Below are 21,663 nucleotides of genomic sequence, written 5' to 3'. Positions count from 1 at the left end.
TTTTAAAAAAAAAGGGTCGGGAGGGATGAATCTCTATAGTGTATCATGGAAAAGAGTAAATTTTTTATAAAGGTTTGGACCTGAGTTGCCATAAGTATATTGCTTTCAAGCTTTAGTGTTTTAAAGAAAAATAGTAATTGCTTTTTTCCTTTAAATAAGCATGTATATAGCCACAATGTAATGATCCGAACTGAAATTGAAAATAAAATTACTTAAAATTTTTGTAAAATTCTCTGTCCACATTTCAGGTTCTCCATTAAGTGTGGATTTGTCAAGCTAAGATTTAATCATCAGAATTCCACACAGTTAGCACATGGGTATAGAGCAATTCTAATGTATCACACTTGGTTTCCGGGTAATGCGGCTAGAACACACAGTCCCCATGTCATTCTGATTTCCTGGTTGAGGGGTATAACATCTTGTGGGAATGGTGTGTCTTCCTCCCCTGATATCGTCAACACAGAATCAGGCTTTTTCCCATTGTTTCTGAGCACGGACCTTTCTGCCTGTGCCTCCCCTCTTTTCCCCCAAAATTGCCAAGTGGTGCTATCCAATGGACTTTAAATAGATTCTGTAATCTTGAAGCTTGGATCCAGAGGTAAAGAAGCATATTACAGATTTGGGGAGCGCTGCATTTTGCTAGGACTTCTCTGCCCCTTCCCACGTATAAAGTTCTGTTCCTGCACAGGTGACGGTCTTCAGTTGTCCAGCTAATCCGTTATTTGGTATTTGTTTCCACTGTATTCTTGCTTAGCACAGAAGAATGTAGGTGCAAACTAGATTATTTTCTCACTATTCCTTCTGTTCATCTTTTCTTCCAGACTGAATTCTAGAGAACCTTACAGCTTTGCAAGAAAAAAGAAAATGAGTACATCTCTCGTAAGTTGCTTATTTATTTCTCACTTTGTTTGATATTGTTTTTAGGGGCTTTGTGAGAGTTAGTGAATTAAAATGAAAAAGTGTAATTCAGCATCAAAGGATGTATATATAGACAAAGTAAAATTGTGACAATTGCTACATATGAGAGCTACCCGAGGTTGCTGAAAATTAGTCTCTGGTCTTTCTTGTGCTATAACAAGAAAGACATTTGTGTTTGATAGTTCAAACTGAATCTAAGGAGATACTGTGCTGAATTCCTGTGGGTTATGAAGTTCAAAACAGTTTGTCATTGGTCATGTGGATGATGTAATAGACAATGGCTAACGCCAATTTGTAAGTAAACATAACATTCAGCAGTGATGGAATTTAGCTAGTGCTAAAGTACAGAGTTAGTTACTACGAATTTTATTTGGAGTTGCTGAAATAGTGTGGTCCTCAGTATCTTTGGGGGCCTATGCTGTGTTCATGGATTGGACAAGAAGTGTATGGAATTTTCTTCAGGTTTTTAACAGCCTTACATTTCTCCAGCTCAATGTACATGCACCGAATATGCTATAGACTTAGTAATTTACAGACTCAAATAATTCCATTCGTCATTTGAACCTTAACCTACTTAACATCTTAATTCACTTCCTTAAGGATTTAGCAATAACATCTATAGTCAAAAACAAGTTTTGTTTTCTAATATTTACCTTACCAGAATCTTTTGCCATAAAATATGTGTTTATGTGAAAGAGAGAAACATAGTGAGAGACACATACTTAGATTTGGAGATAAAGAGAAAGCTCTTATCCGCCGACTCACTCCCCACATAACCACAGCATCCAGGACTGGATCACAGCTGAAGAATGAGCATGCAGTCCCGATCTTCCACATGGCTGACAGAAGCCTGGTTGCTTGAGTCATCGCTGTTGCCTCCTGGGGTCTGCGTTAGTAAGACGATGGACAGCCGGAGTTAAGAATCCAGCCCTGGCACCTTGAAGTTGGATTAAGGAGTCATGAGTGATGTCAAAGTCACAAAAATAAATGGCTCCCTGCACTTTTTAGTTTCTCTTACATGTTTGAAACTAGTATATTTGAGCTTCTGAAAATTGGTTCTATCCTGACCTCACTGATGCTTTCTGGTCCGTAATATCAGCCATTCAAGTATTCCATGTGCTCTCTCACTCATCCTTCCCTTCTGTTATCCTTGCAGACCTCACCACCGGTGGGCTGACACTCTGATTTTGTTCTAGTTACAGTCTCCTCCACAGTCTGCAGACCACCCTTCTACTCCCTGTTGAATATATTTGGTAGCTGTTCAAATCTCATCTAAAGCTTATGAATTTTTGAAAAATTTATTTTTATTGAAAACTCAGATGTACAGAGAGGAGGAGAGACAGACAGGAAGATCTTTTGTCCAGTGATTCACTCCCCAAGTGATCACAATGGCCGGTGCTGTGCTGATCCGAAGCCAGGAGCCAGGAACTTCCTCCAGGTCTCCCACATGGGTGCAGGATCCCAAGGCTTTGGACCGTCCTCAACTGCTTTCCCAGGCCACAAGCAGGGAGCTGGATGGGAAGTGGAGGTGCTGGCACCCATATGGGATCCCAGTGCTTTCAAGGTGAGGACCTCAGCCACTAGGCCACCATGCTGGGCCTAAACTTAAGAATTTTAAAATGAGGGTCAGAGCAGTGGCTCAATAGGCTTCTCTTTGTTCCTGTGGCATGCACACCCATGTGATCACTGGTTCCTGTCCTAGCTTCTCTACTTCCAATCTTGCTGTCTGCTTATGGCCTGGGAAAGCAGGGCCAACCAAGTTGGAGACCCAGAGGAGGCTCCTGGCTCCCAGCTATAGAACAGCTTGGGTGTGACCATTGTGGCCAATTGGGAAGTGAATCAATAGGTGGAAAACCTTATCTTTCTCTCTATCACTCTGATTCTTGCTCAGTAAAATCCGCATTTCAAATGAAAATAAATATTCAAATGAAAATAAATATTCATCCTTCCCTTAATTTTGTAAAGTATATATATATAGCCTGACCCGCGTCATGAAAATGGGAATTTTTCTGGACTCTTCCTCACCTCTCCAGTATAACTTTATCTAGCATTAAAGTTTTGTGATTTTGTTGCTCTTGAATCTTTAAACAGACTAATCCTCTGCCTGGGATGCCAGCATCCCACATGGCAGCCGTTCATATCCCGGCTGCTCCAATTCTGATCCAGCTCCCTACTAATGACCTGAGAAGCAGCAGAGGATGACCCAGGTACTTGAGCCCCTGCACTCACATTGGAGAACTGGAAGAAGCTCCTGACTCCCAGCTTTGGAATGGCCCAACTCTCCATTGGTGGCCACTTGGGGAGTGAACTTGCCGACAGAACTCTCCTTCAGTCTCTGCCCCTCTCTCTTATAGTTCTTACAAGGAAAGAATAAAGAAATCGTTAAAAAAAACCTGAAAGCATTTTCTTATGAGGAATGTCACTCTTGACAAAAATTGTGAAGGGTGTATTATCTCAATGATAAGCTTTGATCTCTACTAAGGTGTGGTTGTAGGTTTAGGAGTCATCAGAGGAAAGCATGTGGAAATTAAGAGTGGAGGGAAGCACACATGGACCAGTGTAAAGGGAAAGATACATAGAAAAGAGGAAAATACGTCATCATTTCTACCTGTGTTGAATATTTGACGTGGTGGCTAAGGTGCCTTTTTGGGATGGACTTTCTCACAAAAACTTAAGTTACCATTTGGGACAGCCATATCCTATGTTAGACCTCCAGATTTAAATCCCGGATGTTTGGTTTCTCAGGCATTTCTCTGTTAATGTGAATACTGAGAGTCTGTGGGTAATGGCTTAAGTACTGAAGTCTCTGCCATCCATGTGGGAACCTCATATTCTACACTACCTGCTATGGACTGGACCTCCTCTGGCTGAAGTTGCATTTTTGGAGTAGACCAAAATTTGTTCATTTGTGCTCTCTCTCTTTTCCCCTAAATCGAAGGAAAATAAATGAATAGTAATGATTAAAAATACTCATTCTACATCACCTACATCTCATATTGGTTTTTATGGAATTGAGTCTTAACTGTGCTCCTAATTATATCCTCCTGTTGATGCAGACACCAGGAAGCAGCAGATAAGGATGGAAACCTTTTTGTTTGTTAGATGTGAGGCTTTCAGAAGCGGCGAGGCATGGGGTCATTAGGATGGCTGCTCAGGGCTCATCAAATACTCCTGACTGTAAAAGACAAGACTGACCAGGAGTGCTCGGAGGCTCTTTGTTTCTTGCCATGTGCTTCCCTGTGCTGCCGAGGGTCTGTCATCAGGTATAGACCAAGAGCACTGTGCAATATTTATTCCATCATTTTACATTCATACCAGCCATGTGTTAGAGTTGGGTAAGTTATTTAAAAGGAGATGACAGATATGTATGGGATATGTTCAGGGGTGGAGTAGGTCGGGGCAGGGGGAGGTTGGAGAAGGGGAAATGTCTTCCGTTCTGTGTGCATGGGAAGAGAGATATCGCCCCTACACATTGCCAGTCTTTATGTGGTCTTGGGAAGGGGGAAGTTCTCATGATACGATCCCAGGTCTCTGGGGAGGGGAAGGATGTCATGTGGGAGGGATCATTTGATTGATAATTTGGCTCATAGGATTTACAAGGAGTGGGGGAAGTGTGGCTTCCAACTTGTGACCTGTGTGTCTTATTCATTTACCCCTCAGAGATTTCTGACTTTTTTTTTTTAAGATTTATTCATTTTTATTACAAAGATATACAGAGAGGAGGAGAGACAGAGAGGAAGATCTTCCATCCGATGATTCACTCCCCAAGTGAGCCGCAATGGCCGGTACTGCCCCGATCCGAACCCAGGAGCCAGGAACCTCTTCCGGGTTTCCCACACGGGTGCAGGGTCCCAAAGCTTTGGGCCGTCCTTGACTGCTTTCCCAGGCCACAAGCAGGGAGCTGGATGGCAAGTGGAGCTGCCAGGATTAGAACCAGTGCCCATATGGGATCCCGGGGCGTTCTAGGAGAGGACTTAAGTTGCTAGGCCACGCTGCCGGGCCCAAGATTTCTGATTCTTAATTTAAGGGTTGCTGAGGGGTTCAAATTCATCATATCCTCTGTAATTACTCCCCACAGATTAAGGATTTAGAGCTTGCCTATCTCAGGTTTGGCGATCTTAGTCTCATCCAGTGGATCCTTCTCAGGGGGATTTCTGTTCAGTGCTAATGGCGAAGTCCTCTGCATCTTCATCATTACTGAGAGTTGTTGCCTTCTTTGCAAAGGAGTCAGCAATGTAGGTAGTCAAATGATGTAGTTTATGAACAGAGGCTAGACCATACACCTGTGAGTTCTGGTGTCTGATTCAGAGATTCCAAGCTTTCTTACCATCCTGAGATGAAAGGATTTGCTGCTTGCCAAAGTGAAAAGGTCTTGCTGGGCCGCCTCTAAAATATGTGCTGTGGCCTGGCCCCGGGATCCCCAGCATGCAGACTCTTTGAGCGCTTTGCCTGGCTCACTCTTGGTGGGCGAGGAAGCCTGGCCCTGGAGGTTCTCCAAGCACCCCTGCTTGGCCCACCCCCAGCCGTGACTCTCCTATATGCAGGTGGGTGGAGCAGCCTGGCCCACAGAGGCCTTTGACCACAGCTCTGCCCACATCAAAAGCCCTCATTGGCCTCCCAACCCAGCCCAAGTACCCTTGATTATGGGCAGTGATGGTACTCTAACCCGCTCCCCCACAGATTCAATGTTAACAAAGGGAGAGCTATGCTGGCACACTGAGTTAGCATGCACCGGGCCCATTATTCCAGCCAGCTGATTTCTCCCAGCAGTGATACTTACCTAGGTATAAGGCAAAGTTGTTGCTCACGCTGTGGTTATTGTCTTTTGTAGTATACATGGCAGTGGTTGTAATGTGATATCACATTGTGATTGTCATTTGCATTTGCCCAAATATAAGTAATGCTGAATATTTTTTCATGTGCTAATTAGCCATTTGTACGTCTTTTTCACAGAATACTTTTAAGTTTTATTTTTAGTATTATTTACATAGTTGAGGGATGCATGCCCATGTGGATTTTTGATTAGGCTGGGCAGGCTCAAGGTGTGGAGGTAGATGGGGCAAATATTTCAAATTTTTTTCCACTTATATCCCCAGTTGAGGAAGGGATAGAGGCCACTCCTATGCTGTCAAATCACATCAGCACCCTGGGATAGGGGATGGTTCTTTGATGACGCCTTAAAGACTCTGGTGTGGGGAAGAGTGTTCCAAGGGTGTTATTTGAGTGCTTTTGACTGTTCTGAGATGTCATCCACTTCATTGCATCAGAGTTGAGAAAATCTTGCAAAGGTCTGTTGGCTGACTAGGTCTACCGTAGTGTCTTCCCAGGCCCAGGAACATGGAGCAAAGCTTGGCCAGGAAAATGGTCTGAGCTGTTCTGCTTTCCATCCTTTGTTGCAATAGTCATCGTCCTCTGCTGCCCTAGATGACCTGTCGCATCCCCTAGTGCATCTGGGCATGCTTTCCAGTGCAGATACATCATCTACTGAGGAAGCCCAGTCCTAATACTTGCACTCTAAGATGTATGGTTTTCCCTGTGATGGGATCTCAGTCTAGTGGTCTAGTTGGGAAATCTCCCAAGAAAGCTCACCTGGAGAATTCTTAGATTTTACTCTTATGTGCACCAGCTACTGCAGGGGCAGGTTCCATCTGTCACATGCACCAGCCAAGGCACATAGCAGTGGTTGCAGGTGCCTGGTCAGTACATCTCAGTGCAATCTCTTATTATAACTGCAGTTTAATGCAGCCCACTTCTGGCCCGATTTTCACAGTCATAAGTGCTGCTGTATTTTCCAGGTTGGCCCATCCCCAGCCCTGGCTCTGATTATCACCACTGAGAATTGCAGCCCAGTAGGGAAATGCCCATATTTCTTCTACCAGGTGCAGTCCCAGACCCAGATCTTGTGCCTGCCAGGGGTACTGCGGTCTAACTTGACATGATCACACACAGTCCTAGCACTTGCTAGCAGGGACTTTGGGATAGACCAGCTGGTCCATACTCATTCTGGCTTATACACATGCCGGCAGGTGCAGCAGTGTACCCCAGACATCTCCCTCAATCCCAGGTCTCCTGCTCACGCATGAATGCAGCAGCCAAGTAAGGAAATACATGAAGTTTTTTTTTTTTTTTTGACCAGGCTCACTCCCATGCCAGGTCTTGCAGGTGCCAATAGGTGTGTGGGCCATTCGGGGAAATGGCCTTCCTCCAGTCTAATTATTCACCAGCAAATATGACAGCCTGGCTCAACCCAGCCTCTTTACCAGCTCCAAGCTCCAACTCTCACCAGCAGGAACAGCAGCCTATGCCAGCCTGGTCCTTCCCCAGCGCTCATATGAATGAACTGTCAGATGTTGTGGTATAACGCAGCCTGGCCAGCACCCCATCCTGGCTCTTGGTCATGCCAATATGTGCTGTGGACTGGCCCAATCCAGCTTGCCCCTAGACCTAGCTGAAACATACACCAGCGGGTGCTGAAGCCTAAGCTAATCTGATCTGCCTCAGCACCAGATCTTGTGCTCACTGTTGGGAGCTGCAGCCTAGCAGGGGAGTTCCACAAGTTCCCTTACCAAGTCCCCTCCAACCCAGATCTGATTTGTGCCTGCTGGTGCTGCATCCCAGGGTGAGATGGCCTGTCCCCAGGCTTAGCACTCTGATGGTACTGCAACCAAACGCAACCGGCTTGTACCCTTCCTGGCTCTCTCACTAATGGGTGCTACAGACTAGCCCAGCCTGGACAACCCCCAAGCCTGGCTCTCATGTGAACTGGGTGCTGTGACCTAGCCTGACCATCCATACCCTTTCAGCTTTCATGAGTACCAGTAGGTGCTGGGGCCTAGCCTGCTCTGGTCCTTTCGCAAACCAGGCCTACACATGTCATTGGGCGCTACAGCCTTGCCCAGCCTACTTTCCACCAGCTCTGGCTGTGTCACTCACTAGTGTGAGCTGCAGCCTAGCAGTGGGGTTCCCAGTTTCCCTCCCAGTCCTGTTCCCACACCCACATCTTAGGTGTGCTAGTTGGTGCTTCAACCCAGTCTGGCATGGCTCACCTACAGTCTCAGCTCTTGCCTAGTGGGTTTGCAGCCCAGCCCGGCCAGGCACAGCCCAACTCTGTCCTGAATCTTCCACGTACCAACAGGTTATGCAACTTAGAACATCCCAGTCCGTCCCCAGACCCGGCCACCCAGATGCTGATGAATGCCAAATCTGTGCCTGGCCTGGCCTGCCTCCAGCGCCAGCTTGTGTGCTCAGAAGCAGACTAAGTAAAACTTGAACTGTCACTCCAGTGTGGGTTGCCAGCGTGCAAATCACAGATTAAACCACTGTGCCACAACGCCAACCCCTGTGGAAGTGTTTCATTCATTGCTTTTTTAAAATCTATTTTTATTACTTTTGAGTTCCAAGATTTTGCTACATGCCATTTATTTCCAATATTAATCTCAACCTAATATTATTATTTTTGTCATAAGTACATTGGTTAACCAGTTAGTTAATGTGCATTAGATTCCATCTCTAAGATAGAAAAAGGCAATTTAATTCTTAGAATAATTTTTCCATTTTCTAATTTACCTTGAGTTTTTTTGACTCATTATTTAGAAATAGATTACTTCGAAATATTAGAGACTTGGGTTTGTGTTTATTGATTTCTAATTTAATTCCATCTCGTCAGAAGAAAAAATAGTCTTACAATTTTGGTTGTATCTTGATTTATGCTCAGTTCATCTTTTGTGTTGGTGAATGTCCTGCAGAATGATCTAAAATATGAATTAGGTCACTACTATTTATGTTTATATTTAACATTCATTTCATCAGTGACTTTAAAAGGAGTGTTATTGGTCTAACATTATTTGTGAATAGCAAAGAAATGTGTTATGATTTTCTATCATTTTTCTTTTATTGATAAAATCATTATAAGCTTTTATTTGTTATTCGGTGCATTAAAAATTACAAGGTGAGTAGTTTATCATAATGTACATGGAGCTACATGTTGTATTGCTCATATATAGGGACTTTTACAGGGGGTAGTTCCATTTTTGACCCCAATGCATTGTACTGTTTATCCTTCAAATACATATGGAATCAGCATATGAATATTGCATACCATGTGCTATTTTTTCAGATCTTTCCTCTTTTGAAGAAGTTAATTAGAAAAAATATGTAGTCTTTCAAATTTGACCATAGACAAGGTGTTTTATTTTTAGTCGTTCTGATTCCTTACTTTGCGTACAAATAATGCTCCTGCATGATTTAATCCACCCTGGGGAGCTTCTTTTAGCATTCTGTAGTGGAGATCCATGTCATTAGTTACGTGTCAGGATTAATCGGACAACAAGAGGAAGCTTAAGGGAGAAATGATTCTAGTACTCTCCACTGCAACCATCACCGCACTTTCAGGATGATGCACTTTATTTGAGAATACAGACTTTTATACCCCAAAAGAACGCAGATGTCACACAAAGGCTTTCATTAATTCTTATGTGAAGCTAGCAGTTCTTAGAATAATTATTCTTATGTTAGTAAAACTAAAAAAAGTAAGAGAGAAGACATTAACACAGCATCTTGGTATGCTTTGGTCTGTTATTTACACTCAAGGAAAGCATAAGATAGTACTGAGGCCAGGGATGCTGTCTCTGTCAGTTTTAACCAGAGGGAGGCACAGTGGAGAGGTAGCACTGTGGAGGAAGCGCTGCCACTTAGTGTTCCAAGCCAGAACACCTGGGCTTTGAACAGCGCCCTTGTCCACGGATGCACCCAGTTCCTTCAGTTATGTTAGCTTTTTTTTTTTCCCAGAAAATCCTTTATTTATCTCAAGTAGACTACTTCCTGTTAAATTTTACTTATCCCTTAAGCTTTAAAAATGCATTCTCTGTTACCCTATTCCAGTAATACTCTCTTCTTTTCCTCTGACTGGATGTCAGGTTTTGCTCTGATTCTGTGCTGCTCCATTTTCTGCCTGCTGCCTCCGCACCGAGTCTTGCATTCACTGTGATGGCCTCAGGCATCACTGGAATGGTGCCAGTCATTTGAGGTTTGGCACTTTCTGCTGAGTTATTTATCAGATAGCCATTGGCATTTGGACATCCACACATATTTGCCTACAGAAATGTCAAACAAAGTCAGTGTCTTTCCTGCCACATTCATTGTCTTTTATCCCATTTTCAGCATGCATTGCCAGTATTTACCCCATACCTCATGCACAGTGGCAAGGAAACTAACTCTGCATTTTCACTCTCTATACAAAAAATTATGGTGAATCCTTTGTTTGCTGTTCTTTTGTTTTGAATTACAGTGAGTTCTTCTGTCTCCTTACTTCCCTTTGTTCTGATAAGTTACAATGTCTCATTCTGTTTTTTCCCCTCTATGCAATTATTTCTTTGCCATCTGTCTCACAGTGAATTGAAAATGAAAACCTTTTAAGTTACTACAGCTGTATTTCATTGGTTTCCTGTTATCTATATTGTGTGTTTTAAGAAATGGGCATCTATTTGTATGTGAAAATAGCAATTATTTTTGTTGGGGAAGGAAATATAAATGTTTATGAAACTACTTATCAAATACTTTCCAGATACATTCACAAAAAGAGTAAACATATAAAATTGTTATTGCTGTAATTGTTTAGGAATGGGAGTCAAACAAATCTTAATTATCAGCATTGAACGTGATTACTCATTTAGTTTGTAGCCCCCATTACCTGGCCTGTGGTTTTAAATGTTTTTATCACCTAATTTGTACTGTATTGTATTCATGAAAACATATTCAAGCAGATGTAAATATTCTCATTGTTTTAGTGAACTACAACCTGATAATATAGAAAAAATAATTCCATTTTGGTTTCATATTGAAAAAATGTATCTTGTGTTGTTTCTGCAGCATTTCCAGTCAGTCATATGCTTCTATCTAGATTAGAGTGTGAACTCCTCTCAGGATCGTGAGGAGGAAGTTTACTTCTAAAATATGAAAACTCTTTTGCAGTAATGGTGAAGCTTTAAATTAACATAGAGCTCATATTTTATTATGATTTTGATTTCTGTCACGACGTAATTTATAAACTTACCTGGATCTTTTGGCATGTAAGATACACACAAAAGGATGTACTTCAGTCTTTGTTTTGTAACAAAGATGATATGTTGAGCAGAAATGTGCTGTTACAGGTGTTGTCATTTGAAGACCTGGTTGTGGACTTCACCAGGGAGGAGTGGCAGATTCTGAACAATGATCAGAGGGCCCTGTACAGGGATGTGATGCTGGAGACGTACAGCAGCCTGGTATCTGTGGGTGAGTGGTTTTCCTCACACTTTCCAATCTGGAACATTTTCTTCTTACTTACAAACCAGTGAACAAGTCACGAGGTTTAATGCTGGGTGGGTTTGTAATTTGTGCACATAAAAAATCTGAGTATCTGTTCTGGTACGAGATTCAAATGGGCACATTTCATTGCTTAGCTCCTGCATCAAGTTCTTATCTGAAAAAAAAAAAAACTTAATTAGTGATTTGATGATGTCGTGTTATTTCCCATGAACAGGGCACTGCATTCCCAAACCTGGCTTGATCTCCAAACTGGAACAAGGAGCAGATCCATGGATTTTGCAGGAATGCCTAAACCAGGGTCTCCCAGGTGAGTCGGCACACAGTGGCAGGGGGACTGGGAAGGAACGAGTGTGGCAGACACTGACTGGAGCTCTTCCCACTACCGCACTCCCACATCCCAGACCTGAGGCAGCTGCTCCCACAGGCAGGGCTCGTAGGTGCAGAACTACCAGCCTAGAGTAAACTCATGTGTCCACCAACCTGCTTCTTGTTCTGCTCTTGGTGATATTTTCATTGTTTCAAAAAGCATCCAGTCTTGGGTGCAGCTTTGTGATACAGTGTGTTAAATGTGTGTGTATGCTTCTGGCATGACATGTAGAACCCTTCATGTGCTGGCTGCTCTACTTCTTGTCCAGCTCCCTTCTGATGTACCTGAGAAAGAGAGGATGGTGGCATGACTACTCAGGGCTCCGTTCCCCATGTGAGGGATCCAGACAAAGCTCCTGCCTAAGGCTTGACTCAGTCAGCAGCTGTTGTGACCGTCTGCGTGGGGTGATGGATAGAAGCTCTGTCTCTGTAATTCTGCCTTTTGTATAAATAAGCAGGTTATTTTTTTTTAAATAGAAATATTCAGTCCCTTTCTAGCTCTAGTAAGTCTTTTTCCTGGATTAGATACACTGCATAAAATCTCACTTGTTTTTCTCTCACACTTTATGTATTTACATAAAGGGAATAGATTTCATGTATCTCATATATACAGTTATAAGAATATAATGACACTAACTGTCCTTCATTCTTTTGCTTCCCTACTCCCATACTGCCATGACCTGCACAGCATGAACCAGACAGTGTACCACTAGATATAAAAAAAGAGACAAAGTATAGATTTGTAAACATGGGAGACCATAGGTTTCTTCTCTACACAAGGGATAGGAGCCCTATTCTACAAAAACAGTTTCAGTTTACTTAATCAGGGTGTCAGATTTTTCTCTGCAGATGTGGCAGTAGTCTAAGGTTATATCCCCATTGCCATTGCTAACTAGCTGCTGAGATGGCCCGAGAGCATCCTATACTGGAGGAAAAAGAACAGGATTCCTTACTGAGCACACAAGCTCCACCTGCAGGTGGGGGTTCCACCGGCTGCTGCTTTGCATGCAAAAATCACTCAGTTCAGAACTGTCTCATTCCTTCTCAGATAATGTCTACCCTAAACAGTCTCCAAGACTGTACTTCCTCCTCCTCCCTTGATTTTCTTTGGAATTTTGCATGGCAAATGTTGAGATAATAATCACACTGACTCCTACAATAATAGAAAAATTCAGTAAGTTGGAAGAACAACTGTTCTTTAGCTGTTTACACAAAGACTATGAGCAAGCAATCCTTGAAATGTCAATTATACTCATATGTATTATGTTTTCTGTGCTCAATATCTTAGCACAAATCAGAAAATAGAGTTTTCTAAGGGAAGGTATGTTATTTCTCTCTATATAGTGACCTCTAATTACACCTATTTTCTTGTGAAAAATAGGCTTTCATTTTCTTCTATGTCTGAGTAATGTCCCATAGTGTGTATGTATTGTATTTCCTTTATCCAGTCATCAGCTTGTGGCTATCTGTGTTGATGTTGTATCTTTAACTATTGCAAATTGATCTGCTATAAATATAGAGATGCAGATAATTCTCTTATAAGCTGATTTCATTTCCTTTGGGTAAATTCCCAGAAGTGGGATGACGGTCATACAGTAGCTCTGTTTTCAGATTTCTGAGAAATCTTCTGTGTTGTCTCCCATAATGGTTGTACTAGTTCCCATTCCCACTAACAGTGTGTTAGGGTGTCTTTCTATCCATATCTTGACTTTGTAATGCTAACCATTCTAACTGGGGTTGGGGAGGAAGTCTGATTGTCATTTTATTTGCATTTCCCTGATAGCTAGTGATCTGGAGAATTTTTCATAAGTGTGAAAACTGCCTGTTCATATCCTTTACCCATTACTTAATTGGATTTTTTGTGGCTGTTGTTAAGCTTTATGAGTTCCTTATATATTCTGTACAGTATTACTTTATCAGATGTATTTGGAAATATTTTCTCCTATTGGTTTTCTCTTCATTTTTTGTTTCCTTTACTGTGCAGCAGCTTCTTTCTTGATATAATCCTATTTGTTTACTTTGTTTTGTTGCCTTTGCTTCGAGTGTCTTATCCAAGAAATGCTTTTGAATGACAATGTTTGTTTGGTAATGCTTTGCCAGTCTTGTTCTGGTCACATGATGGTCTCAGGTCTTGTTGTTAGATGCTTGATCCACTGTCATTTGATTTGTGTGTAAGATGTAAGCTAGGGTTCTTGTTTGATACTTCTGCATTTAGAGAAACAGTTTTCACAAGATCATTTGGTGAAAGAAAGTTAGCTGTTCCAGGAAGTGATTTTAGCTCATTTTACAAAAATTATTTGGTTGTAGATGTGTGGATTTATTGCTGTGGTTTTTGATCTGTTGCATTGGTCCAAGTGTCTGTTTCTGTCCCAGTACCAACGTTTTGATTATAAATGCCTTGCAATATGTCTTGGAATATAATATTGTTATGTTTCTAGCCTTACTTTTATTTAAAATTGCCTAGACTATTGGATCCTTGTGTTCCTGTTAGAATTTTCTGCTTGCTTTTTATAATACTGAGAACAAAAACCCTTGATATTTTGATTGTATCTCTAAATTGCTTTGGTTATTATGGACATTTTGATAATTCCAATCCATGAGCATCAAAGGATGTTTAATTGTTTCTGTCTTCTGTTGCATTCTTTAATGACTCATAATTTTCCTTATTGAGATCTTTTATATTCTTAAATTTATTCCAAGATATTTAAATTTATTTGTATGGTTTTTTTTGTTTCCTGATTATATATCCTGCAACTTCACCAAACTGTCTTATGAGTTTAGTAGTCTTAATAGAGTCTTTTCATTCCCTCTGTGCATAAAATTTTATCTGAATACTGGAAAGTTTTGATTTTTGTCTCTTTTGTATCCTTTGATTTTTTTTTTCTTGTCTGATTTGTCTGGCTAAAACCATAGTGGATATTAATGGTAAAAGTCCATATCTTTGGTCTTGGACCTAAATTAAAATACTTTATGCTTTTCCCCATTTAACAATATACTGGCTGTGGGTTTGTCATATATTTCTTTCTTGTGTTGATATGTTTCTCTGTGCCCAATTTGCTTAATTTTTATATCAAAAAAGGATATTGTGTTTTTACCAAATATATTTTCTCTGAATGATAAGCATCACCTAGATTTTACTCTTCAATTTTTTTATCTGATATAGTCACATTTGTTTTTGCATGCATTGACCATCTTTGCCATCAAGGGACATCTCCTTTAGTCAAAGTGAATGATATTTCTGATTTGTTGTTGGATTTGATTAGCTTATGAGGAATATTGGCCCACGTTTCTCTTTTTTGTAGTTTTTGGTTGCTTTGGAATTAAGTTGATACTGGCATTATAGAAGGAGTTGGGGAGGATTTTTTACCTTTCAATTAATTTGAATAGTTTCAGAGTTGGAATTGCTTCTTGAAAAGCTTGGTAAGTAGTGAAGCTATCAGCTCCTGGTTTTTCTTCGTTGGAAGGTCATTAATATTGATTCAGTCTCCTACATCTTTACTGGTCTATGTAGGTTTTGTATCTTCATGAGGCAGTTTTGATAAATCAGTTGTGTCGAGAGTTCTGTGCATTTCTTCCAGATTTTCCAGTTTTGGGGTACATACATATTAATACTAACTTCTGATCATTCTGTTTCTGTGCTTTTTCATCTTTTTTTATCTTTTTTTTTTCATTTGTTAGACAGTTTTACTTTTTTTATTTGAAAAACCAACTTTTTCATGAATTTTAAGAATGATATAATTAGAACATGTGATAATTGTTGTTTTTGTGATTGGCTTATGTCCCTGAGCATAATGGTCTCCATTTGGGACCACTTTTTGCAAATGCTAGAATATAGTTTGTTTTGTTTTGCTCTTTTATTTTCCTGAACCATTTTCATTCACTCAGGATGACCACCTTCCCAGTCACCCCCTACACACACACTATTGTATTCTATATTACTGCTTTGGTCCTATAACAATAGTCACTACTGCATCATTCTTTATTTTTTACATTTGACTAACATTTATTTCAAAAGAAGTTGCAACTTCCAGTAGTCATAGAATTTGAATAAATGACTTAGGATTTGTTCCTGGTTTGATCATTATAGCACTCACTAATTACCAGATTGTAGTTGAACAATATGTTTACACAATGCTATGCCCCAAATTCAAACTAAATATGTAATCCCCAGTGCAACAGTGTTCACAGCTGGAACCCAGTAAAACTTAATAGAGTCAGGTGCGCACAAACTTCAAGAGTATATTCGGATACTCAGTTTTGGCCTGGAGTAGTGATTCTTAGAGGAAATTGCAATAAATGTGAACCTGGTCATTCATACCATCTTCCAAAGCAGGTGCTTTCTCTTTGCCACATTGTTGCACAGGACAAAGACCCTCGCCAGATACAGCACTGCTCTTGGACTAGGCACAGCCTCCAGCATCATGGGCCAAGTGGATCAGTTGTGTAGCGCAATTACCGAGTCTCTGCTCTCCGGGTACACTAACACCTATAGACTAGTATTGTTTCTGCTTGCTTCCCAAGTACAGACCTATTATGGTCAATATTTTTTAAAGATTAGTTTATTTTTATTGGAAAGGCAGATATACAGAGAGGAGAGACAGAGAGGAAGATCTTCTGTCCAATGATTCACTCCCCAGGCAGCTGCAACGGCTGGAGCTGAGCCAGTCCGAAGCCAGGAGCCTCTTCCGGGTCTCCCACGCAGGTGCAGGGTCCCAAGGCTTTAGGCTGTCCTCAACTGCTTTCCCAAGTCACAAACAGGGAGCTGGATGGGAAGCAGGACTGCCGGGATTAGAACTGGCGCTCATATAGGATCCCATTGCATTCAAGGTGAGGACTTTATTACTCTCCATACTGAATCTGTAGTGATTGCAGTAGCCTACTACAAATTCCCATGAACAGCAGAGTAGGGTACATCCATGCCAGCAGTTGTTCTTGCTAGAGTTCTGAATATAGGACAGTCTCCCTGGAGTAAGGTAGAATCTCAATGTATTTTTTTCATTTGTATTTTTCTTGATAGCTACGGGGCCTGAGCATTTTTTCAAATGCCTGTTAGCCATGTGTATTTGTTCTTTTTATAAATGTTCGTTTCCTTCACCTATTTCTTCACAGGGTTGTTTTCCTATCATTGTATTTCTGAAGCTCAGTATAAATCCTACATGATAGTCCCCTATCAGTTTTGTAATGTGCAGAGTTTCCCCCATTGTGTTGGCTTGCTTCTTCACTTTGTTGATTGTTTCCTTTGTTGTAATAAAGCTGTTTAGTTCAATGTAGTCCCAAATGTTTATTTTGTCTTTTGTTGCCTCTGCTTTTGGTGAGTTTAAATAAAAAAACTTTTCTCAAAGAACCTCCACTTTATCTGCTACTTTCCCATGTCCATGGGTTTCCAGTGTCATTCTTGCCTGTCCTCTCCCGCTTCACAGGATTGCACACTCTTCTTTTTCATGGCTAATCCTTCTTTTATTTTAACATGTCCTCAACCTATTCTGCCATATTGCTCTCTCCTCACTTTTTGTAACACTTTTTAAAATTCAACTTTTAAATTTTTATTTTTTTCTCTTACTTTTGGCTTTGCTTTTCCTGATTTTTCTAGTTCCATGAGATGCATTGTTAGATCATTTATTTGATGTTCTTACTGTTTCTTGATGAAGGCGTTAAATGCCATAAACATTGCTCTTAACAGTGCTTTTACTGTATCCCAAAATATTTGATATATTGTGTTATTCATCTTCATTCATTTCTGAGGTGTTTGTTATTTGGGTGCTGATATTTTTCTGTGAGGCATGATTCACTCAGTAAAATGTTCTTTAATCTCTTTTTGTCCCATCTCCATGTAATTCCATCTCCATTTATTGATTACTCATAATTTTGTGCTACCATTTCCTATAAATGTTGCTCCTCTTTGAATTTTCTTTGAAATTTTATTAGGAAATTTTCTGCATTCACATTCTTTCATGATATTAGTAATATTTCTGTGTGTATCATTAAGTATCAAGTATAAGGCTGGCTGAATATTAGAGTCTTCCTATTTTTTTTTCTTTTAGAAGGTCTTTAATTTTCATGTGTGAGATCTTTGCTGCGAATTGACTGGCTAAGGCTTGTTAGGGAGCAGAGTTTGCTCTTTGAAGTTTTTCAGTATCAATCAGTAGCACTGAAAAACAATAAAAACATAGGAGACTGTTTCTGTAGAAGTCTGAAACGACTCTTGTATCTCAGAAATCAACAAGCTATAGAAATGTAAGTTGTCAAACAGAAGTGTGTATAACAAGAGCTGAGTGGAGAAAACTATGAAAGGAGATCTCAGAGGGAGCTAGCAAACACTTTTTAAATTATTTTTTATGCATATAAGGAGAACAAAGTTTAAACGTTTCACAGGTATAGTTCCAAAACAAATATTTCCTCTCCTACTTTGTTCTCATAACTTGTTCTTTTTCCTCCATTCAACAGTTTTTAGCAGATATTTGTGAAAGAAAGTAAACACACTATTGGTGGACTATCATATGTTGTTGTCCTGTTAATTGCAGCTCATCTTCTTTAGAGTATAGACACATTTCCTTCTACTTCACTTGGATGTCAGTGACTCAATAAAACAATCCTTCTTTAATAATGAAATCAGCAGAAAAGGTTTTTTGGCAAGAAACACCAAGAGTACAAGGGCAGGGAACACAGATGGATAGTAGAAAGTACGGCATTTTACCCATCAGCGTTAATATATTTACTGAATATTTTCAGATTATTTCTCACCTTACTTGTTTTACTCTTCTTGATAGATGTAATGAAACAAAGGGACATATAGAGATAATCTCTTAAATGGTTCACTCCCCCAGAAGCCTAAAACAACCAAAGGGCTGGAATCTGTCATGGAGTCTCAAATGTGTCACGGACTCAAAAACACTAAAATGGTCATGTGCTGCCTTACAAGATATACTAGCAAAGGCTGCAGTGGAAACAGGTTATCCAGGACTGAAACTCTGAATTTTTCTTTGTTATGGGTATCTCATCTGCGGCTTAATGCGCTTTACCACCTAACCCATTTTGACGTAATTAGAAAATATTTAAAGTATAAGAATCATGATTGAATATTGGGAAATCTGTTAAAATTAACACTCCTAAAAAGGAGGAAAACTGTAATTCTTACTTATCTTACTAGTATGTTTAAGAATTTGTAAGAATTGAGATAGCTTATAACTTGTCTTTACATGAGCATCTCAAGAGAAGCTTTTACATGTTATTCAATTATGTATTTTTTTTTTATTTCAGTTCCCCAGGAAAAGCATGGCTTAAGTGAAACCAACCAGGAAAATGAAGACATTAGTATGAGACAAGATTCAGTGACAAACAACATGCCAAATCTCAAAGCTGATTTAAGAAAAGGACTTAATTTCTGCCCAAGCCGTGTTCCAAAACTGGTTATCAAAAGGATAAGTTTTTCAGAAATGAAAAGAGGTGTATGGAATGTATTTCACAATGTGCATTTCTCTAGTGGGTCTGATAAAATTCAACCTGGAGAGAAATCCAGTAGCTGTAATGTGCCTGAGAACTCTCCCCAATGCTCTGAGTCTCTTAGTCAGCATCAGGAGATTCAGACTGTGCGGCATGCTTCTGAGAAGAGTGGAAAAGGGAAAGCCCTCAAAAGAAAGAAGAAATGCATTGCATTTGAGAGGGTTCATATAGAAGAGACCTGTAAAAATAAGTCAGCTTCCACTGTCAGACATGTAGCCAAGATAGGAAAGGAAACTTTTCAGAGAAGCCCTAGTCATAGTAAACAGCAGATACACACAAGGAAGAAATTATTAGAATCTACTGACTGTGAGGGCACTTTGATTAGCAAATCAAATATTACAGTGAGTCAGAAAGCACATATGCGCAATAAGCCTTACATGTGTAAACCTTGTGGGAAATCTTTCAGTTGTAAATCCTGTCACACCTTTCATGAAATGACTCACAAAAGGGAGAAGATGCATAGGTGCAATGAATGTGGAAAAACTACCTATTGGAAGTTAGAGTTTATTAGAAATCAGACAATTCAGAAAGCTAAGAAGCCTAATGAATGTGATGAATGTGGAAAAACCTTTTCTCATAAATCACTCCTGAAAACACATCAGAAAATTCACACACAGGAGAAGCCACACAAATGTAATGTTTGTGGAAAAGCCTTTTTCCAGAAATCACTGCTTTTAACCCATAAGAGAATCCACACTGGTAAGAAAACTTATGAATGTAAAGAGTGTAGAAAAGCCTTTTGGTTGAAGTCAGACCTCATCAAACATCGGAGAATTCACACAGGAAAATCTTATAAATGTAATGACTGTGGAAAAGTCTTTTGCCGTAAGTCATACCTTACTACACATCAAAGAATTCATACAGGGGAAAAACCTTATGAATGTAAAGAGTGTGGAAAAGCCTTTTGCTGGAAGTCTCACCTCACAACACATCAGAGAATGCACACAGGGGAGAAGCCATATGAGTGTAATGAGTGTGGGAAGGCTTTTTACTGGAAGTCAGATCTCATTAGACATCATAGGATTCACACAGGAGAGAAACCTTATGAGTGCAAAGAGTGCGGAAAAGCCTTTTGCCAAAAATCAATCCTTATTACTCATCAGAAAATTCACACAGGGGAGAAACTTTATGAATGTACACAATGTGGAAAAGCATTTTGCCAGAAGTCACACCTCCTAAGACATCAGACTGTTCACACAGGCATAAAGCCTTATGAATGTAAAGAGTGTGAGAAAGCTTTTTGGCAGAAGTCTTCCCTCATTAAGCATCAGAGAATTCATATGGTGGAAGAGGTGTCAGAGTAATGAATATGGAAAATCTTTTGTTAGAAGTAATACCTTATAATTGTGTGAATGCATTTCCTGGGAGGTATAAGATTGTTATGAATCAGAAAATTCATAATTAATGGTTAATTTAGTGACTTTAGAAAACCTTTTGAAGAAATCCCATATGGATTTGACCTAGTTGCGTTTGCACTGTTGTAATGTGTTATATAATGCTTCCCCTCACATTTCCTTTCAGAAGTATGAGGTATAACTTTTGATAGACAAATGTGGCAGTGATGTCTCTAGCTGCATAATGCTGTAATAGGATTTCGTTGAAGGACAGCATCACAGCATTCTCCTCTGGCCCAATCTAAGTGCCTCTAGTCAAATGCAGATATGCTGGCTCTTTTATCTGAAGTGTGACCTGCAGTTGGATGGCTTCTGGTTTCTTAATCTGAAATACATGTGAATGTATTATGTTTGTATGTGTGCTCTTAACAGGTGTATAAACGATAATGCTGACCCTGAGGTATCCAATATCATTTTTAAAGTACATTCCCATTTCTGAAAAATTTCCTAACAGCATATGTATTCTTGTAGTTTATCAGTTTCTCTTTGAACTGGCATTGTGTTTGATTAAATTAAAAATACCCTCCCGGGAGAATCAGGATGGCGGATTAGGGCAAGGACACGTTAAAATGGATAGAGAAGCATTTAACCAGATTGAAGCAGAGAGGACATATTTCAAGAAATATGAAAGGACATAACAAGAGCAGAGGGGTACCTGGAGACTGACAGACACAGAAAAGCAGTGGGCACAGCAGTGTGGTGTTGCAGTGAGGGAGAAAGTTTACAGAGACAACAGTGAAGCCTCAGCACGGTATCACAGGAGGTGGAGAGTGGTGAGCCAAGAGCTGGGGCTGTGGAGACCACGGTGGATATCTGACATAAGAACCCAGACCTGGAACTCACTGGAGGTTGTGGCACAAGTGGCTGCAAGCAAAAAGTTGTGTACCAACTGCAATAAGTAAAATTGCATTGTAGACCTGTGGGTGACACAGCTTAGAAACCTGCCCCAAGGAGAAGACTCTGCTAACCAGAAGTACAATGAGCAAGAACAAAAGAAGAGACAAAGGCACAATGAATATTACTGAAAACTCCCCTGCAAAGGAGCAAAACCCTATGCCAACCTCAGAGTTAACTGAGGAAGATATTGAGAAAATGGGGGACACAGAATCCATAAGACTCATTTTAAGCTTCTGATCAAAAATGAGAAACTCATGCAAGAGTTCAAAGAATTTAAGGAAGC

General features: G+C 40.2%; 1 protein-coding gene across 1 annotated transcript; it reads left to right on the top strand.

Annotated features, from left to right (window-relative positions):
* Positions 1-156: 156 nt before the first annotated feature.
* LOC121167067 (zinc finger protein 883-like) lies at positions 157-20,919 on the top strand. The gene is made up of 4 exons (XM_040996442.1): positions 157-879; positions 11,067-11,190; positions 11,438-11,530; positions 18,847-20,919. Exons 1-4 carry the CDS (start codon positions 865-867, stop codon positions 20,391-20,393), a joined length of 1,779 nt encoding a protein of 592 aa, XP_040852376.1. The 5' UTR covers positions 157-864; the 3' UTR covers positions 20,394-20,919.
* Positions 20,920-21,663: the final 744 nt, after the last annotated feature.

Source organism: Ochotona curzoniae, unplaced genomic scaffold, assembly GCF_017591425.1.
Source record: "Ochotona curzoniae isolate NIBS_2020 unplaced genomic scaffold, NIBS_Ocur_1.0 patch302, whole genome shotgun sequence".
NCBI classification, from domain to species: Eukaryota; Metazoa; Chordata; class Mammalia; order Lagomorpha; family Ochotonidae; genus Ochotona; species Ochotona curzoniae.
This window is presented reverse-complemented; position numbering and strand designations above follow the sequence as displayed.

Coding starts and splice junctions, on each gene's coding strand:
- LOC121167067 (XM_040996442.1), top strand. Junction 11,191..11,437: donor CAGCAGCCTGGTATCTGTGG/GTGAGTGGTTTT, acceptor TCCCATGAACAG/GGCACTGCATTCCCAAACCT. Junction 11,531..18,846: donor CCTAAACCAGGGTCTCCCAG/GTGAGTCGGCAC, acceptor TTTTTATTTCAG/TTCCCCAGGAAAAGCATGGC.